Source organism: Microcaecilia unicolor, chromosome 3 (assembly GCF_901765095.1).
Source record: "Microcaecilia unicolor chromosome 3, aMicUni1.1, whole genome shotgun sequence".
Taxonomy (NCBI): domain Eukaryota; kingdom Metazoa; phylum Chordata; class Amphibia; order Gymnophiona; family Siphonopidae; genus Microcaecilia; species Microcaecilia unicolor.
This window is the reverse complement of record NC_044033.1, coordinates 91,919,192-91,938,893: the sequence shown is the minus strand read 5'-3', so window position 1 is coordinate 91,938,893 and position 19,702 is coordinate 91,919,192. Positions and strand designations below refer to the sequence as shown.

Sequence of the window (19,702 nt, the reverse complement as noted above, 5' to 3'; positions counted from 1 at the left end):
GCTGATCATTTAGTAATTTCATACCCTGCATTCCTGCTCCAACAGCAGCATCCATGCTGGTAGGGTCCTCCCACATACGCTTCACCATGACTGCTTCTCCAAAATTACCCTGAACATCCAAGGTACTTACTCCATAATCAGGTAATGGCAAATCCCAAAGTTCTGACAAAGGCTAACCCCAAAGAACCATCTTCAATTGGAGAGCTTGCAGTGGGAGCCACAGGAGATATCTGAGTCACAGGGCTGAGTGATGTTTCTGCCTCAGGGCGGAATGCACTCCCCACCACCACCATCATCACTCCGCCAGCGAGAATGCTCATGGGGGTGACTGCCATCAAGTTTTCTCCAACTCAGGCAGTATCAAAGGGGCAAGAACGCAATTCACACTTCCTCTTGCCCATCAGATCAAGAAAGCTATAAATACGTTATAGTTATAGCTTATTTAGACTTACTAGACCGCTTTAGCTGCCAAAGCAAAGCAGTTTACAAAACTACAATCTTGAGAAATCAAGAAAGGAATGCCAATTTCAATAGTAAAGATAACCATTCATACAAAGAAGAGCAGGGGAATAGGACAAGCAGAGGTGAATAGAGTGACTGAATCTCATGCTGGAAATCCTGTCAGCCCGGGTTCTCGAAAGCCTGCTTGAAGAGAAAGGCTTTCACATTTGCTTTAAAGGATTTCTGAGATAATTCACTATGTAGTGAAAGTGGGATAGAATTCCAAATAAAAGGGGAAAGGAAGAAAAAAGCACGTCTGTTAGATTCGCAATGAGCAGATTTAGGATTAGGAAGGACAAAGTGGTGGTCATTAATGGAGTGAAGGGTAATTTGGAAGACCTACTCTGAGTGCCTTAAATGTTAGAAGAGCTATCTTGTAAGTAATGTGCTTTTCAACGTGTAACCAGTGATAGAGTTTTAGTAATGGAGTGGTATGGTCTGAATGGTGGGCAAGGCACAGTAGTTTTATGGCGATGTTCTGAAATGATCGCAGCTTTTTCTTAGAGAAGAATGAGGGAGGCCTGCATAGACAACATTACAATAATCAAGGTGAGAAGTAAAAAGGGAGAGAATAAGAGCATGAAAATAGTCATGATCATGATTAAACAGGTGGTGTACAGTACTATATTTAGTGCTGTATTACAAAATGCCAGTTCATACCTCAGACACTGCCGCCATCTCGGGTCCCCCTTTAGCTTTTTTACTTTTTAAAACAAACCTGTTCATTATTTTATCAAAGCGGATACAGACTTTCTTAGTATCTTCATTCCAGTTAGTAACACAAATTTAATTGTGTTATAATTATTGACACCTTGCTATCCTGCAGGTCCTCTGAGAAAATTATTTACCATATTTTGATTTGTATGTTAACAGTAGAAAACAGACTCATTCTAGTTCTCACATTCAACTTACTGAAATGATCTGGTGATCCCAGTGTTGAAAAAACGCATGTCAAAAACTGAAGACGCACCTGAACTTCAGCACTATGGCTGTATCTGAATATCAAATAAGAAAAGCATTTCTAAATATATGTAAAAATTTGACTCAATGACAAAAATTAAAAAAAAATTAAATTATAATATGAACATTTGCATAATTTTAAACTGCTTAATGGGTTATTCTGCTCTACAAGACAAACAATCCCCCAAAGCTATGGCCTTTAATATTTGAAGATTATTTATTCTTTTAAAAACCAATACTAAAGCAAGCTTTATCAATTTTCCCACAAGCTGTTATAGTTTTATTTATTATTTTCCTCTAAGTGGCTACCTTAAATCTGATTGCATTTTGATCACTATTGCCATCTGACCATCACCCTCTGCACCAGGATCCTACATTTCAGTCTACCCATCCATACAATCCCCTATCCCTTCCTCTCCCCTAGAGATCCTACATGCTTGTTCTGCACTTTCTTAAACTCAAGATACTTAGTCTGCACCACCTCCACCAGGAGGCTGTTCCCCACATCCACTACCCTTTCCATAAAGAAGTATTTCCTTAGGTTACTCCTGAGTCTATCCTCTTTCACCTTCATTCTATTCCCCTCATAAAGCACTCCCCCCACCACTGGTTCTTCTACAGCCAATTACTCCATGAAGCAAAAGGTATCCAGAAATATACCATGATATATCCTAACATATTCCAACATTCAATATTAAGGTAACTGAAATATCCCATTATTGTTGTGTTGTGTTCCTATGTTTAGCAGTCCACAATCTGTTTTATCATTCTAGTTAAGTGGATGGTAATAAACTCCCACTGCTGTACATTTCCCTCTCCAATTGGTTTTCAGGATCGACACAATGAATATGTATGCAATAGATTTATATGCATTAAAGACCCAGTATATGCATATCTCTCATATGAATATTAATTACAGATAACCTCAAAATAAGCCCATTTAGGTGTGCTTCCTGGACAGGGTTAGTAAACACTGTACTTCAATACAGCTCACCTTGAGCTACTAGTGACAAAGGTGTGAGCAAATCCAAAGTGGGTAATTTTTCAACAGCTCCCACAAGGGCTGCACTAATCTTACTCCCCATACATTGAGAAATGTTAGTGAAGAAAAATCGGGAGGAAACCAACATGATAAAGGGTACTGTGGTGAACATGCAAAATGCATGCAAAAGGCCAAATTTTAATTTGCTCCTGATGTAAATAACCATGCTAAATTAGTATTTTTTATATTTCTTTTTGCACTTAATCTTTACTCCAGCTCAGAACTCGAATAAAGGTTCCAGCTCAAAAGCAAATGAGTCCATCGGAATGAACTGCAGCACTTCACCTCAGATGATTTTCTGGCAGACTTCCCTAGGACCTGTGGGGCAAAGAACCCAGCCCCACCCAGTAAAACATGTCTCTGGTTGCTCATTAGGCCTCTGCAACCACTACCTCACATCCTGTGAGCATCTCCTTAGTAGCATCTCTTCTTTGTGATCAGGGAATACCTGTAACCTGCCCTTTTTCCCTTGTTGGAATAGATTAAACTGCATTGGTCTACAAGAAGAAAGCAGGCCCCTGGTAAGAATATCCCACTACTAAAAATTTGACTCTCACTGAACTTCGAATAGGCAAGGTCTGTATTTGTATTTATTGATCTTTAGAACCAAATGGATGCAAGTTAGAAAGGGCCAACAATTTACATAAAACCTTTGCCTTCCTCTCACTGGAAAGCTGTCCAGCACGGATTTCAAGGATTCAGGATTCATATGAAATAAAAAAATTAAAAAAAAAGGTTTGCCATCATTACAGCACAGAGGGTTAACTGATGAATTAAGACATGCCATACTGAGCCAGACCAAAGGTCCATCAAGCCCGATATCTGTTTGCAATGGTGGCCATGCCTGGGATGAAATGGGGACCTTCATAGAAAGTAAAATGTACAATTTCGTGATTTTCTTCCTACTGATTGAGAAGATCATTTCACGGTCTCCACTGTAAATGCGCTTTTATTGTGCCTTTTCCAAAAACACGATTTGTCCGCTCTTACCTCTAAATGGTGTGAGGAACTACATCACTCCAGGATTTCTCTTAATCTTCATTTCTTATTTATTTATTTGGATTTTGCTCACACCTGTTCAGTAATGGCTCAAGGTGAGTTACATTCAGGTACACTGGGTACTTCCCTGTCCCTGGAGGGCTCACAATCTAAGTTGGTACCTGAGGCAACTGAGGGTTAAATGACTTGCCCAAGATCACAAGCAGAAGCAGTGGGATTTTGAACCGGACACCTCTGGATGTCAAGACCGGTGCTCTAACCACTGGCCACTCCTCCACTCCACTTAATTAATCAAATTCAGAGTCTTATAGTCAATGCAGATTATAGGGAATGCCAGTTCGTGTTTTGCACAGAGCCTATTTGACTTGCAAGCAACTTTTTAAAATGGGGAGTGTAGATTCACCTATTTGCCCAAAATGTAAATTAAACGTCATTTCCTTTTAGCATGCATTCTGGTCATGCTCACGAATACAACTTTTTTGTAAGTCTTTGATTTTCTTACTTAGGTCGGCTCCTTCATTCTCCTATTCTGCTTTCTCCTATGGGCTTCCTATTAGATTACTTTGAGGAGGCCAACAGTTTCTACGTAAAGCGGGGATGGTAGGTAAAAAAAAATTATTTTAGGAGTATGGACTGTGGATGTTAAACCCTCTTATTGGACTTGGCACAAACTTCATTCTTTGATGTTAATGGAAAAAAACAGTGTTTCACGTGTCCTTTAAACACGAAAAGGAATTTTTATCAATCTGGGATGCATACATTCAATCACTGTCCCCTCGAACTCATAGTAAAGTGCTGAACTCATTGTGACTGTCTGCTGGCATCTCAGTGCAACCCTTCTCTTTTTTATTTTTTTCTCTCTTCTGAATACCTTTGGTCTGCTCATTTTCAGTGGGTCAGAAGAATCCAGGCCCTCTGATTTTTATTTTATCAATTCTTATATAGGGTACGGGGTTGGAACTTAGCTTAGAAATTTTGATGACTCTTACTGTTACTGCTTGATTTGTTCTTGATTTAAACACAGAAAGTAAAATCTAGAGCAAAAGAAAAACTAATCTTCAGATAACTTGATTCTACAGCATAAGCAGGAAAGAGCACCCTAGCATGCTCTCTGTATCACCTCAATGGATATCATTTCATCCACACAACTGTGGTTTGTACTTACAATGAATGTTTATGTTGTCCTTCTCTGACAGCCTGGACGTAATACACCACGTTATTAAAGAAAAGCCTCATCATATTTAGTTCTTTTTCTGCCCACCTGAAAAAAAAATATTACTAGAATTATGCTATGAAAAATTCATAAACAGAATGCAGGAAGCCTTTATGCTAACTTACATTGTTATCCAATGTGTGTCATAACTGCTTCCAAACTGCTGAAAAGTGCCAAATAATTTAGGAAGCAGACGAAGCGATACTACTACTGACCTAAAATGAGAAAAAATAGGCATTACTTCTAAATCAAAGTTTTCAGAACTCATAAGCATGAGCATACTGCCTGATAAAATCTGCTATTGCAATTCACCTGAAATAATGAATACTTTGAATACTTCAAAAATTTCCATGTTATTTAAAGTACTGTTATATATGACTCCTATTTGCTACTGAAAATAAATTTTAAATTTTTAGGCAGTGGCATAGCTGGGGGAGGAGGGGAGCTCCAGGGGAGCAGCCGCTCCCCCAAACGGACTTCCAATGGTGCCACCGCCTATTTCTTACACGATCCGTCACGTTTAAAACATGCACCAGCACCACTGGAAGTCTAGTTTCTACTCCCTCGGCACCTTCAACCTGGCTACACTTCTGTTGTTAGGATCGGTTTTAAAATGCACAGCAATATTTTATGAAAAGGACTCCCAAGAAAAAAAGCAAACAATTTTCAGACCCAAATAAGTTGTCAGTCTCCAGAGCTGTCTATCCCTTGGCTGTGACTCCAGGAACACAGATGGTGAGAGGTAGGAGGCACATAGGCCTTGAAGGATTTCTATAGAGGATTTATGGGAAATGATGACCATTATAAAAGGATACTGGTCACTTTGTTTCCCAACATGAAACAGAAGTTATATTTATCTCTGATGATAATGCTAGTGGTGACTGTAATGCTAGATTGGATATCAATTACACTTTTCATGATTTGTAGGCAATAATACCATGCTGATAAAATATACCTCTTTTAACTTTGAAAAATGTTTTCTGGGCATAATATCTGTTCCTGTAAGATCGTGCAGCCATATCACCCTGTATACATACTTCTGCTGAAAATATTCAGCATATTTGTAGGCGAAGATGGTAATTCTATAGCAGGATGCACATTATAGCTGTTGGTTACGGCATCAATTTTAAGCCTATTCTATAAAGAATAGTAGGTGCCTATTTTCTTTATAGAATACTACTGGTAATGGCCAAAGATATGCTTACACTAAGGCACAACCACTAAGAACAGTTTTATAGCTGGTGCTAATATCTGTGCCTGTAAATATATTTTAGGATATGACAAGAACAATTCATTTTTTTATAACCCCAATTAATTGATATGCTCTTAAACGCCCCTTTTAAGTACAAATACCAGCTTGTACAATGTGTTATTTCCATATAATTTTATCAACAGGGGGGCTAAGGGGGTAGATGGAAAGGAATTTGGTTGGGGGTGGGGGGAGGGGGGGTTTGAGAGGGGTGGGGGGAGGGGGGTTAAAGGGTCACCTGTTGGTGGTTGGGTTTGAGCGGGTATTAGTTTGATATTAAGAATATGTTTGTTGGTCATGATTAGAGTAAAGATACATTGTTAACCACAAAAGCAGAAAACTTTGATGACTGTTTTGATATTTGGTTATCGTACCTTTGTATCGCTGGTTTTGACACAAATCTGTATGTGTGAATTTACGATCGGTATATTGCTGTCATCAATAAAAATGTTTTATGTAAAAACGCAACTTTAATTAAAGTACATTAGTAAGCACAACAGACAGTGCTTTATGAGTCAGGTCCTTTATTGTACACCGATAGTCAATATAAATCTAAGACAATAGGCTAAAGCAAAGATACTTACCTGTAGCAGTTATTCTCTGAGGACAGTGGGTGACACCAATCCACATGGCCCGGTCCAGTATTTACTGAGCTAAATAAGAGCTTTTGTGGAGTGCAAACCACGCTCCATCGCGCATGCGCAAGTGCCTTCCTACCCGTCGTGCAAACACGGTCTCCTCGGTTTAAGAGTAAAGCAAAAAATAAAATAAAAGTAACAAAGGCAACAACTCCAAGGGAAGGTGGGAGAGACTGTGAGAACATAAAGCCTGCTATCCTTGGAGAACACCTGCTACAGGTAAATATCTTCGTTTTCTCAGAGGACAAGCAGACTTCTATATTCTCACGTGGGGAATCCCTAGCATCCAGGCTCACCCAAAACAAACATCGGATAATTGGGCCTCGCAACGGTGAGGACATACCACAGATTAACCTGAAACTATATAATCTGAATGAGAGTGCAGCCTGGAACACTGTCTGCCCGAACCGACTGTTGCATCAGGTATCCTGTTCAAGGTAGTATGATGTGAACGTGTGGACTGAAGACCACGTCGTCGCCTTGCATATCTCTTTAATGGAGGCTGACCTCAAGTGGGCTACTGACACGGCCACAGCTCTAACATTATGAACTGTGACATGACTCTCCAAGGCCAGCCCAACCGGGCATAAGTGAAGAAAATGCAATCTGTCAGCCAAATTGAAATGGTGTGTTTCCCAATGGTGACCCTCCTCCTGTTGGAAGAAAAAGAAAAAAAACCTGGGCAGACTGTCTGTGGGGCCTGATCCGCAACATGTGGTAGGCCAATGCTGTCTTGCAATCCAAGGTCTACAAGCTGCTTTCAAAAGGATGGGCATGAGCTCAGGGAAAGAATGTTGACAAGACAATCGACTGGTTCAGATGGAACTGACACCACTTTCAGCAGGAACTTAAGGTGTGTGCGGAGGACTACTCTGTTGTGATGAAACTTAGTATAAGGAGCATTCACCAATGTCCTTCAAGTACATCGGATGGCAGGAATTCAGTGGCTCGAAAGAAGCTTTCATCACCTGGGTGAGAACGACATTGAGATCCCATGACACGGGTGGAGGTTTGACTGTGGGCTTTGACAAAAACAAATCTCTCATGAAGCAAACAAATAGAGGCTGTCGAGAGATGGGCTTACCCTCTACACGTTGATGATAAGCATTAATTGCACTAAGGTGAACCTATACAGAGTTGGTCTTGTGACCAGACTCAGAGAGGTGTAGAAGGTATTCAAGCAGGGTCTCTGTAGGGCAAGCAAGGATATAGGGCCTTGCTCTCACACCAGATGGCAAACTCCTCCATTTGAAAGAATAGCACCGAAAGACCCAAGGAAGCGAATTCTAGGCTGTCAACATCCAAGTTGTGAGAGCCAAAGACTGGAGGTTGGGATATAGAACTGACCTCTCGTTCTGAGTGATGAGGGTCAGAAAACAATCTGATTTCCACGGTTCTTCGGAGGATAATGCCAGAAGAAGAGGGAACCAAATCTGCTGCGGCCAGTATGGGACAATTAAAATCATGGTTCCGTTGACTTGCTTGAATTTCAACAAAGTTTCCCCCACTAGAGGTATGGAAGAATACGTTTACAGAAGACCTGTCCCCAAATTGAGGAGAAAGGCATCTGACGCTAGTCTGTCATGGGCCTGAAGTCTGGAACAGAACTGAGGGACCTTATGGTTGATCTAAGTGGCAAAAAGATTCCCCGAGGGGATGCCCCACGCGCGAAAGATCTTGCAGGCTATGCCCATATTGAGAAACCACTCGTGAGTTTGCATTATCTTGCTCAGTCTGTCAGCCAGGGTTTTGTTTTTGCCCGCCAGATAAGCGGCTCGAAGGAACATGCCACGTTGGTGAGCCCAATGCCACATCCAGATGGACTCCTGACACAGAGGGCGTGATCTGGTGCCCCTCTGCTTCTTGGTGTAATACATTGCAACCTGGTTGTCTGTTTGAATGAAAACAGTCTTGTGAGATAGCCGATTTCTGAATGCCATTAGAGCGTTCCAGATAGCCAGGAGCTCCAGGAGATTAATCTGAAGATTCATTTCCTGGGAGGATCAAGATCCTTGAATGTGAAGCTCATCTACATGAGCTCCCCGTTCCAGGAGAGATGCATCCATCGTAAGCACTTTTTCTGTCTGAGGAATTTGGAATGGAAGTCCCAGAGCCAGATTGGATTCAATAGTCCACCACTGAAGGGAGCGTACAAGCTCTGGGGACACTCCGAAGACATCTTCTAGACTCCCCGTAGCTTGATACCACTGAGAAGCTAGGGTCCATTGAGCTGATCTCATTTGAAGTCGTATCATGGGTGTAAAGTACACTGTGGAAGCCATGTGGCCCAACAATCTGAACATCTACCGAGCTGTGACCTGCTGAGAGGCTCGAACCTTGGATGCGAGTGTAACTTGATTGTCCACTCTCATGTCCAGGAGGTAGGCTCAAACCATCTTGAGTACTGAGCTGGGCTTCAATGAACTCCAATCGATAGGGTGAAGATGGGACTTGGGGTAGTTTAAAACAAACCCTAGTAGCACGAGCACTCAAATAGTCATCCGCATGGACTCCTGAGCTATATCCGGAGAGGTGCCATTCACCAACCAATCATCGAGATAAGGGAACACATGCACTCCCAGTCTGCATAGCGATGCTGCAATTACCACTAGACATTTGGTGAAAACCCTGGAAGCTGAAACGAGGCCAAAAGGCAACATGTGGTACTGAAAGTGATGTGTTCCCAGCCAAAATCGAAGATTCTTCCTGTGAGCTGGAAGTATCAGGGTGTGAGTATATGCATCCTTTAAGTCCAGAGAGCACAGCCAATCATTTTTCTGAATCATTGGGAGAAGGGTGCCCAGGGAAAGCATCCTGAACTTTTCTCAGACTAGGAATTTGTTCAGGACCCTTAAGTCTAGGATGGGACGCATCCCTGTTTCCTTCTGCACAAGGAAGTACCTGGAATAGAATCCCTGCACTTCTTCCACTGGCGGAATGGTTTTGACCACATGGGTCTTCAGAAGGGTGGCAACTTCCTCTGCAAGTACCTGCCTGTGCTGAGAGCTGAATGAATGAGCTCTTGGTAGGCAATTTGGAGGTTTGAGATGCCAATTGAGGGCGTATCCGAGACAGACTATTTGAACAACCCACCGGTCAGAGGTTATAAAAGGCCACCCTTGGTGAAAAAGTTTTAACCCCCCCCCCCCCCCACCACCACCAAGTCGGGATGGAAACTTTTACTGTGGCTATGCTCTGCTGGAGCCAGTCAAAAGCTCATCATCTCTTGCTTTGCCTGGGGAGCAGCAGGGGCCATAGGCGAATGCTGTTGAAGGGAACGAGCACACTGAGGTTGAGCCTCAAAAGGCTGGCGAGCAAAAGAATTGTACCTACACCTAGAATAGTAGTAAGAACTCCTCCTTGGTTTGCCACAAATCCTCCTATCTGAGGAGCTTGATGCAGAAGGGCCCAGCAGGAGAAAGAAGAGATGGTATCAATGTGTTTTTTGATTTGGTCAGTGACTTCCTCAATCTTCTTTCCAAAAAGGTTATCTCCCTGGCAAGTGGCATCCACCAACCTCTACTGAACAGAAGGTTCCAAGTCACAAACACGCAGCCATGAGAGTCTGAACATTGCTATACTTTGAGCAGAGATCCTGGATGCCACATCAAAAGTGTCATCAGTGCTACTAGACAAGAACTTTAGACACATCTTCTACTGCTTGACCAACTGGCAAAAAGGCTTGACCTGGCCCGGAGGAAGGGTCTCAACCAGGTCTGACAACTGACGCACAGAGTTTCGCAAGTAGAAGCTCATGAAGAGCTGATAAGACTGTATACAGGAAATGAGCACTGAAGCCTTGTACATCTTCCTCCCAAACGAATCCAGAGTTCCAGTTTCTCTACCTGGGGGCACCAAGGCATAGTCCCTGAACTCCTGGCTCCTTTGAGAGTGGATTTCACCACTATGGAATTGTGAGGCAACTGACACCTACCAAAACCAGGCACATTGTGGAGCCGACACTGGGTGTCAATCTTCTTGGGCATGACAAGGACCAAGAGAGGGGACTCCCAGTTCCTAACGAGGACTTTCCTGAGTACCTCATGGAAAGGCACAGTCACAGCCTTCTTAGGAGATGTGTAGTCCAGGACCTCGAGCATCCTGGCCCTGGGTTCATCCTCCACTTCCAAAGGAAATGGAATGGCATCAGCCATTTCCTTTACAAAAGATGGAAATGAAATGCTCTCTAGAAGAGACTTTCTCCTTTCAGGTGGAAGACAGGGCTCAGAGGGGATCCCACAAGACTCGTCTGAGGAAAAGTACCTGAGATCCTCCTCTAAATCCCATAAGCTCTCCTCTTCAGATAGTATGATTGTTGAGACCGAACCTGCCTTGGTGCCGAGGAACCATACCCTCAAGAGTGGCGTCGAGAAGCTGACTCCTGTCTCGATTCTGGCAAAGCTTCCTCCACCGACATCGAGGGAGTGCCGGCCCAGGTGGCAGTCGAAACCAGTGCCACAGCGGTGCCAGCATCAGATGTTGCAACCCAGGCTGAGGGCCAAGCAGGATAGGTGCAAGCACCCCCAATGATGATGCATACCGTTGCAGGCAGCCATCCAGCAGCTCAGTGAGCAAGGCCCGGATGCGCTCATCGAGGGCCAACACTGGGAAAAGCTGGGGAGCCGGCTCAGGCACAGATTGCAGAACCACTGGGGTCGACGCAGGAGCTGGATCTCAGCTGCTAAGAGACACGCACATTTGGCACCTCTTGTACGGAGGGGGTGCAGTCCTCCTGGCACTGACGCTTCTCGGGTGTCGAGTCCTTCAATGCCCGCAGCTCCTGGCACCATGTATCAAGGGTGACCAATGATGATGCTTCTTAGCCTTCGCTTTCAGCTTGTCACCAAGGCTCCTCAGTGCCGAGGACGACATCGAATCCTCACACCACCTCGGGGTCAGGTCAGACAATGGACGTTCCCAGGGGTCCTGCATAGCATGAGGCCTCAAGGCAGGTGGAGATCCACTTGATGCTTCACTGCTCCCAGTGTCTATGGATCTAGTAGCAGCCATGCTTACTGATGCGCCTGATGCCGGTGCAATGCTTGATGTCAATGCTAACACCTCGATGCCGATGTCGAGAAACTGGACTTGGCTCCAAAAATACTCTCTCTTTGCACCTCTCGGGAAAGCTGGGTCCTCTTCTTCATGCGAACACAGAGAACACAGCTAGCAGGGCTATGGTCGTGGAAGAAAAAACTTTGTTGGCTAACTTAAACATGATGGTGCATGAAAAAGTAGCAAGGCACAGCAAAAAGGAAAGGGAAAGTCCCGTCCAAAGTCAGGGACTAAAAGCAGACTGATGATGACGGAAAAATAATAAAGCTTAAAACCGGGCAAAACAACTCTAAAGAAAATAAAGGGAAAATAAGTTCCAACAAGAGGAGCTAAATTGTTAAGACGAAAAAAATAGCCAGAAGGCACAAAAAAAAGAATAGCTCTCTAGACTGAATGAATGAGGAGAGGGCAAGGAAAACACCTTCTCCCCACGCAGAAAAAGAAGAACTGAGGAGACAGTGTTTACGCAACGGGTAGGAAGGTACTCGTGCATGAAAGGTGGAGAGTGGCTCGCGCTCAACTAAAGCTCTCATTTAGCTTGGTAAATACCAGACCAGGTGACGTGGATCGGCGTCACCCAATTGTGAGAATATAGAAGCCTGCTTGTCCTTGAAGAATATTGGAATCACACAGGCCTACAACAACTCAAGACATCAATGCCGTTCCCCCCCCCCCCCCCCCCCCACCAAAGGGAAGAAATCTATGTTAACTAAATCAGTTATTTCAAAACAGATAGAGTCCATAAGGTCCATGATAAAGCTGAAAACATACAAATGACACAAAAATAACCAGACCCTATGCAGATCCTGAAAAACTTGGCTATATTATTACATAACAGAAATCATACAAATGAGTACCTATTATTGGCCAAGTTTTCCAAGCAGCCTTCAATAAATCTCATTCTGATCTGTCTGTCAGTAAACCAGCAAACCAATGAACAGAGCAACTTCTCTGCTTCGTTGATTAACCCCTCAGAAAGATGAATCTGCAGCAGGATGGAAGATGTTATTAACACTATTTTAGTTGGTTGGCTGTTTTGCATTGATTTTATTTAACGTTTTGTTTTGCGAGTCATAGCATTTGAATTTAACTTACTGCATCTTCATCCTGGACAAGATCCCACAGCAGTGTGTTACCTTTCTTACAAACATTATCCAAGTTGATATCAGTCACTGCATTGCTGTTGTACTGATGTTTATGAGACACTGGTCCTACGTACAACAGATTTTAAAAAATACTATTTATATGGCATTTTAAAATCAAGGTTAAACTGAATAAAATTTGTTTTTAAACAATACACTACTCACTTTTCTTGACATTTCTTATTTTTCCTGTAATCTGTAACACCCTAAAAATCCATACACTCCATTTCAGAATACTTAAAATCTCATCTCCTCTAACACCTCCAATCTTAAATAAATGTTGAACCAGCTGGGCAGTCCTTTCCTCTACAATGCAGGGCTTTCTTTTTCTAGCTACCACAGCATTCAGACCATAAACCTTCTTCAATATGCTTAGCCTGCAGTACTACCCTGACAGAAGCTAGAAGTGTAAATACAAGTATATTGGAACAGGTCCTAGTCAGACAAACACAAGGCCAGGCAGGCAGTCAGAAGGGATCCAAAAATAAATTTGCTTTGTCTGGCAGAAGCCAAATATCTAATCTGCAAAAATATATATTTTAGGCTCGGCAACAGTTATGATTTTAGCTGGCATAAATATTCAAAGGGAAGATCACTGTAAAGGAGCACAGTATATTTAAAACATGGTACTTATGCACTCAAACTTAGAAGAAAGCAAACTATAAAGGTACTTTATCTTATTGATACTGGAAAATCTTAGCCTCAGAAGTTTCTAGGGATGTATACAGGCAAAATAATTTTGCTTTGTTTTTGGATGTTTCAGACTTTCCCAATTGGGTCAGATCAAAGGTCCATGTAGCCCAGTATCCCATTTTCAACAATAGCCATTCCAAGTCACAAGTACCTGGCAAGATCCAAAAAAGTGGCAAGATTCCACACTACTAACTCCTAGGGACAAGTAGTGGCTTTTATTTTTTTTTTTTTGTTCAATTATGGCATTAATTTTAAAAAAATGTAACACACATTAGAACTTAACGCATGCCAATCAACTATACAAGCATTAATTCTCAGGTAAACGTGCATTAAATCAACTTTACATACACTAGATTTTTAAGGTGCACTAATAAATGCATATCTCTGTAAGTTTCCCTTCCATTGTTCGTAAACCGAGGAGCTATCCAGAGAGAAACGTGAATGGATGGAAAAAGAAGGGTATCAACAAACACAGGATAAATCAAAACAAGGATATCTACATGAAAGCATCATCAGTATATCTTCCTTACCTGTGGTCTACAGAACAATTATGTTTTACTCCATTTATAAAGAAAAAATATGAGGTGCAATTTACTATTAAATTCATCACATCCCACAATTCTGAATTTCATAGAAAACTTTACCTTAAGTAATTTGCAGTAAAAATAGCTATTTTCCTGTTTATGACAGGTTAAGGAACCAGTTGTTCTGTGGCCTCCCCTCCCCTCTCTCCCCACCAGCCCTTACCTTGACTAAGATGTTCATGGTAGATAGAGGCAAGATTAGGAAGGTGCTGCTGGAGATGAGAGGTCAGTTCAGCATGTGAATTAATTTGCACCAGTTCCTCTTCACAACCAGATTCCTCCCCATCAAAATCAGCCATGTTTTTCTCCGATTTTGCACTGACTTGAGAACTACTGCAACTGACATCATCTGCACTTAACATATCATCAACCATATGCCTATAAAATATAAACCAACAAATTCAGAAACAAACAGAATAAAACATTTTCTATGGTCAACGTTCTACTGAATGACAGTCAGGTAATAGAAGTAATTTCTCTGATACTTCTGTTATTATTTATATAACACATACAAGATGTATACAGCACTATATATACATGGGGTAACCTTATAAAGATTCTTTCAAGTGTAAAGCATGTTTTAAATTAAGAAAATGGCTCCCATAAAATTACACAGAGATATTTCCAGGTAAAAAGTAGGTATACCACAAAATTACACCTATTTTTTGAATAACTGGCACACAAGTGTTCGGCGGAAATGGAACAGAGTTGCAACATATACATGTATTTTATAAAATATGCATACACACACATGGAGTACATGCAGGCATTTACACCAGAAGAGGTATAAAATAAGAAGCTTTGAGTTAAGACAGAAAGGCCATGACTGAGATAATTTAAAGTAGGTAGGTTAAACTGAGGCAAGACAACTTTTAACCGATTATCAAATATAAGGTCCTGTTTACTAAGCTGTGCTGTAGGCACGCTAGCATTTTTAGCACACACTAAAAATTAGTACACGCTAAAGCTAGAAACACCCATATATTTCTATGGGTGTCTTTAGCATTAGTGTGCGCTAATTTTTAGTGGTCATTAAAAACAGTAACACACCTTATTAAACAAGGCCAATAATGTTTTCATGAAGAACTTTCGGTAGGAACATTTTAAAAACGTATAACACATATGCTAATGCAGGTCACAACATCTGAACGTGTAATCTTAAAAGCATCTTCTTTAAAGTACTTATGGGCCACACAGGTTTGGTTTTCAGGTTTATCAAATATGTAAATTAACCTTAATTGTGGTTAATTTGTAGGTTAATATTTCGTTTTTAGGTAAGCAGTGACGCACCGAGGGCGGGGCAGTGAGGGCGGTCTGCCTTGGGTGCACGCTGCAGGAGGGATGCAGGGAGCAGCCATGCGGCTGTCGGCTCAGCTGGTTCCCTGCTCCCTTCTGCTGTTACTTCTTGTTCCGGGGCAGAGGGAACAGGGAGCCAGCAGAGCAGACAGCCGAATGGCTGCAGCCAGCACCCCAGCAGGTAAGAAAAATGAACCCTGGGGGGTGGGGTGCTTGGAGGCGATGCGCTGTGGGACAACGATGCTACACCCAGAGGGGGAGGGTCATGCTGCACCCGGGGGGGGGGGGGTGGATGACGCAGCACTCGGGGGGGGGGGGGTCGTGCTGCACCTGGGGGGATGCACGACGCAGCACCCCGGGGGGGGGGGGGGTCATGCTGCACCTGGGGGGATGGATGACGCTGCACTGGGGGGTGGGGGGGAGGGTCACAGCGGCAGTCCACCCCGGATGGCAGCCAAGGAACGCCAAGGTAAGTAATGACAGCATAGAACTGAGAAGTTTAAAATTACCCACAAAACCACAGTGGGGTTTTGATCTGTTAGTGACTGTGGTTTGTATTGTGAAAATTATGAATATTTTAGACTAAAGGAAAATTGGGCTATGATTGGGGTTGTAGGTATTTTTTCCTAAGTGTCCATAAATTTTACATAAAAATATATCAAACATATAAATGGCAAGTGACCGACTCACCTGCAAATGCGCAGTAGAGACTTCCCTCTCTGTCCCGCCCTCGCGTCAAGACGTGATGACATCAGAGGGCGGAACAGAGAGGGAAACGGAGTCGGACTGTCGGACGCTGCCGCTGGAGCCTGGAAACGAACATCGCGCGCACCTACCTCCACCCTCCCCCCCATCCACGCCGCCATTCCCGCCCCTCTCCGTATAGGGCCCCCTGCACTGACCTGACAGCGCCTCTCACCTCCGTGTGGAAGCGCTGCAGGCAGCAGCAGAACGATCTGCTGCTGCCTGCAGCACTTTCACACGGAGGTGAGAGGCGCTGTCAGGTCATTGCAGGGGGCCCGGCACGGAGGAGGGTAGTTGGAAATCTTGCCCATTTTAACGAGTTTAACAGCTAGTACATTGCCAAGTTAGTACATTGCCAAGACCTGTCGTTTCTTTCTTTACAACATCCGTAAAATCCGCCCCTTTCTTTCTGAGCACTCTACCAAAACCCTCATCCACACCCTTGTCACCTCTCGTTTAGACTACTGCAATCTGCTTCTTGCTGGCCTCCCACTTAGTCACCTTTCCCCTCTCCAATCGGTTCAAAACTCTGCTGCTCGTCTCGTCTTCCACCAGGGTCGCTTTACTCATACTACCCCTCTCCTCAAGTCGCTTCACTGGCTCCCTATCCGTTTTCGCATCCTGTTCAAACTTCTTCTACTAACCTATAAATGTACTCACTCTGCTGCTCCCCAGTATCTCTCCACACTCGTCCTTCCCTACACCCCTTCCCGTGCACTCAGCTCCATGGATAAATCCTTCTTATCTGTTCCTTCTCCACTACTGCCAACTCCAGACTTCGCGCCTTCTGTCTCGCTGCATCCTACACCTGGAATAAACTTCCTGAGCCCCTACGTCTTGCCCCATCCTTGGTCACCTTTAAATCTAGACTGAAAGCCCACCTCTTTAACATTGCTTTTGACTCGTAACCACTTGTAACCACTCGCCTCCACCTACCCTTCTCTCTTCCTTCCCGTTCACATTAATTGATTTGATTTGCTTACTTTATTTATTTTTTGTCTATTAGATTGTAAGCTCTTTGAGAGGGACTGTCTTTCTTCTATGTTTGTGCAGCGCTGCGTATGCTTTGTAGCGCTATAGAAATGCTAAATAGTAGTAGTAGTACATATATAAACTGACCACAGAATGCTAGCATGTAAACAAATAAATCTGAAAAATATTTATTACTAGGGTGATTTCTTCTTTGGTCATATCTGATTCTTCATTATCAAAATTAAATTTTCCAATTTGAGATATATTTTCAAATTTGCTAAAATATTATGTATGTCCTGTAAACCAGACTAGAAGTGATTTATAGTAGTAGGAGTAGGAGTACTTGTAACTATAAGGAACTGACTCTTAATTCCGCTGGATAGAATCATAATTTATATGCACATCTATTTTGAGTGGCCAAATCATTACTGAGCAGATGACCAGATGGAACATTTAGCAAGGTACTCCTTAGGCAGGAGGATGTACCAGAACCACCAGTGCGCAATGTGATTGAACAGGACAACACAGACTCCATTCTTTCAGAGCACAAAAAAGACCAATGTCTTTCTAAGCATGCAGAAGGGTTCTTGTGCATGTGACTGCCTCTGCAGTTTCAATTTACTGCTGAGCTCATGAGTTGACTCCCTAGGAGAGTGAGTTTGTGTCTGATATACACACATTTCAGTCTACTTAACAATATCTCAATACACTTTCATCCCCACTTTTCAGTGAGCTTTGAACCAGCTATGTAGCCCTTTCTTCCAGACTCTTCTCCAGAGTTCCCCTGCTCTAGGTACTGTGAGGAACCTGTGCATGGGCAAGTTGCGCTGGTATGCATTTAGAGCAACCCTCTGGATTATGTATGAGGCTACCCGTAACATTTGTTCCTCCCAGTTACTCTATGTGCTGTTTTTGACCATTCCAAACTAGAACAAGCTACAAAGTGAATTTTAGGAGAAATTGTGCACAGACAAAAAAAACTGCAACCCCCAAACCCTTCCTGTCAGTAAGGAATCAGATATGTTTACGAATTAATGTGTGATTCAGGCCTGGTCTGAATTTACAACTTTAAAAACGTCTGTTTCTTTCAGACTATTTAAACCCTTAACACTGCACTTGCCAACTAGTAAGATTGTGAACTTCACAGAGTGGACAGTAGTGCCATCCAGTGAAAGTTTGCCTAACTAGTTTCTAACACAAAAAATGTGCATTGGGCCCAAACATCATGCAAATATCCCAGTGGTGTGTGGGACAGGAAACCACAACCCCCATAAACCAAAGAGAAGGCAAAAGTGCAAGAGGTCAAACACCAACATAACAGTAATGAAAAGATCACTTCATTGTCACACTACTACTTATTTCTATAGCGCTACTAGACGTACACAGCACTGTACACTTGGAACATAAAGAGACAGTCCCTGCTCGACAGAGCTTACACACACCAAAACTATCGCCAGCCCACCCCTGAGAACTATAGGACTGGTGAATGCCAGATCAGCTGCAAAGAAATCCTCAGTGATCCATGATGCCATAAATGAACAGCATCTTGACATCTTAGGAATATGTGAAACCTGGCTAGATGAAAGTGGGGGTTCACCACTGGCTGAACTATGCTCAACAGGTTTCAACATCCAACATCAACCAAGACCAGGAAGACGGGGTGAAAGGGTAGCAGTCTTGATTCGGGATACAATCAAACTGCGCAGAATATCCATCCCCCAGCTACATGAATCTGAATCTCTTTTAATACAACTTGAAAAGGAGAAACCAATTTGGCTGCTCATGGTTTACAGAGCACCTCGTAACAACACATCATCTGTGCAAGAACTCCAAGACCTGATTACTCAAGTGACCCTGAATTACCCTAGGCTGGTGATCATGGGAGACTTCAATCTACACATCAAAACCCCAGATACCACCACAGCTGCCTTTCTGGACACGATGACAGCACTAGGATTTACACAGGTGATCAATTCTCCAACCGCAGGGATCTCCGCTTTTCCCGATACTCTTCAACCTCATGATGATTCCCCTACCCAAGTTACTAGCCAAACATGGCCTTAATCCCTTCATCTATGCTGACGACGTCACTATATTTATCCCCTTTAAATCAAATCTATCTGAAATCTCCGATAAAATAAATATAGGCATGACCACCCTAACCTCTTGGGCTAACGCTTTCAAGATGAAATTAAACAAAGAGAAAACACAGTGTCTAGTCCTTTCATCTCAATACTCTCCACTTCTCCCGACTACTCATAGCACCTCAGATGTTAAAATTCTCCATATCTGACAACCTAAAATACTTGGAGTAACGATTGATAACCATTTATCATTCAAAAACGATGCTACATTCATCACAAAAAAATGTTTAATATGATGTCGATTTTGAAATGAGTGAAATCATACCTTCCCCTGGCCACCTTTCGGAACCTAGTACAATCCACAGTACTCACGCACGCAGATTACTGCAACAGTGTTTTCTTAGGATGTAAGACCCTAATCCTGAAGAAACTTCAGACTACCCTAAACACGGCAGCCAGACTTATCATTGGCAAGTCAAGATTCAATAGCGCAACACCTCTTCAAGAGAAGCTTCATTGGCTCCCCATCA

At 42.9% G+C, this 19,702-nt stretch overlaps 1 protein-coding gene across 1 annotated transcript in view; it reads right to left on the bottom strand.

The window, feature by feature from the left end:
- Positions 1-19,702, bottom strand: part of USP34 (ubiquitin specific peptidase 34) — a 1,418,841-nt gene that overhangs the window by 938,154 nt on the left and 460,985 nt on the right. Inside the window, 6 exon segments of the mRNA XM_030196176.1 lie at positions 1,414-1,496; positions 4,668-4,763; positions 4,841-4,930; positions 12,515-12,642; positions 12,753-12,868; positions 14,240-14,454. Of these exon segments, the coding sequence (XP_030052036.1) occupies positions 1,414-1,496; positions 4,668-4,763; positions 4,841-4,930; positions 12,515-12,642; positions 12,753-12,868; positions 14,240-14,454 (728 nt within the window).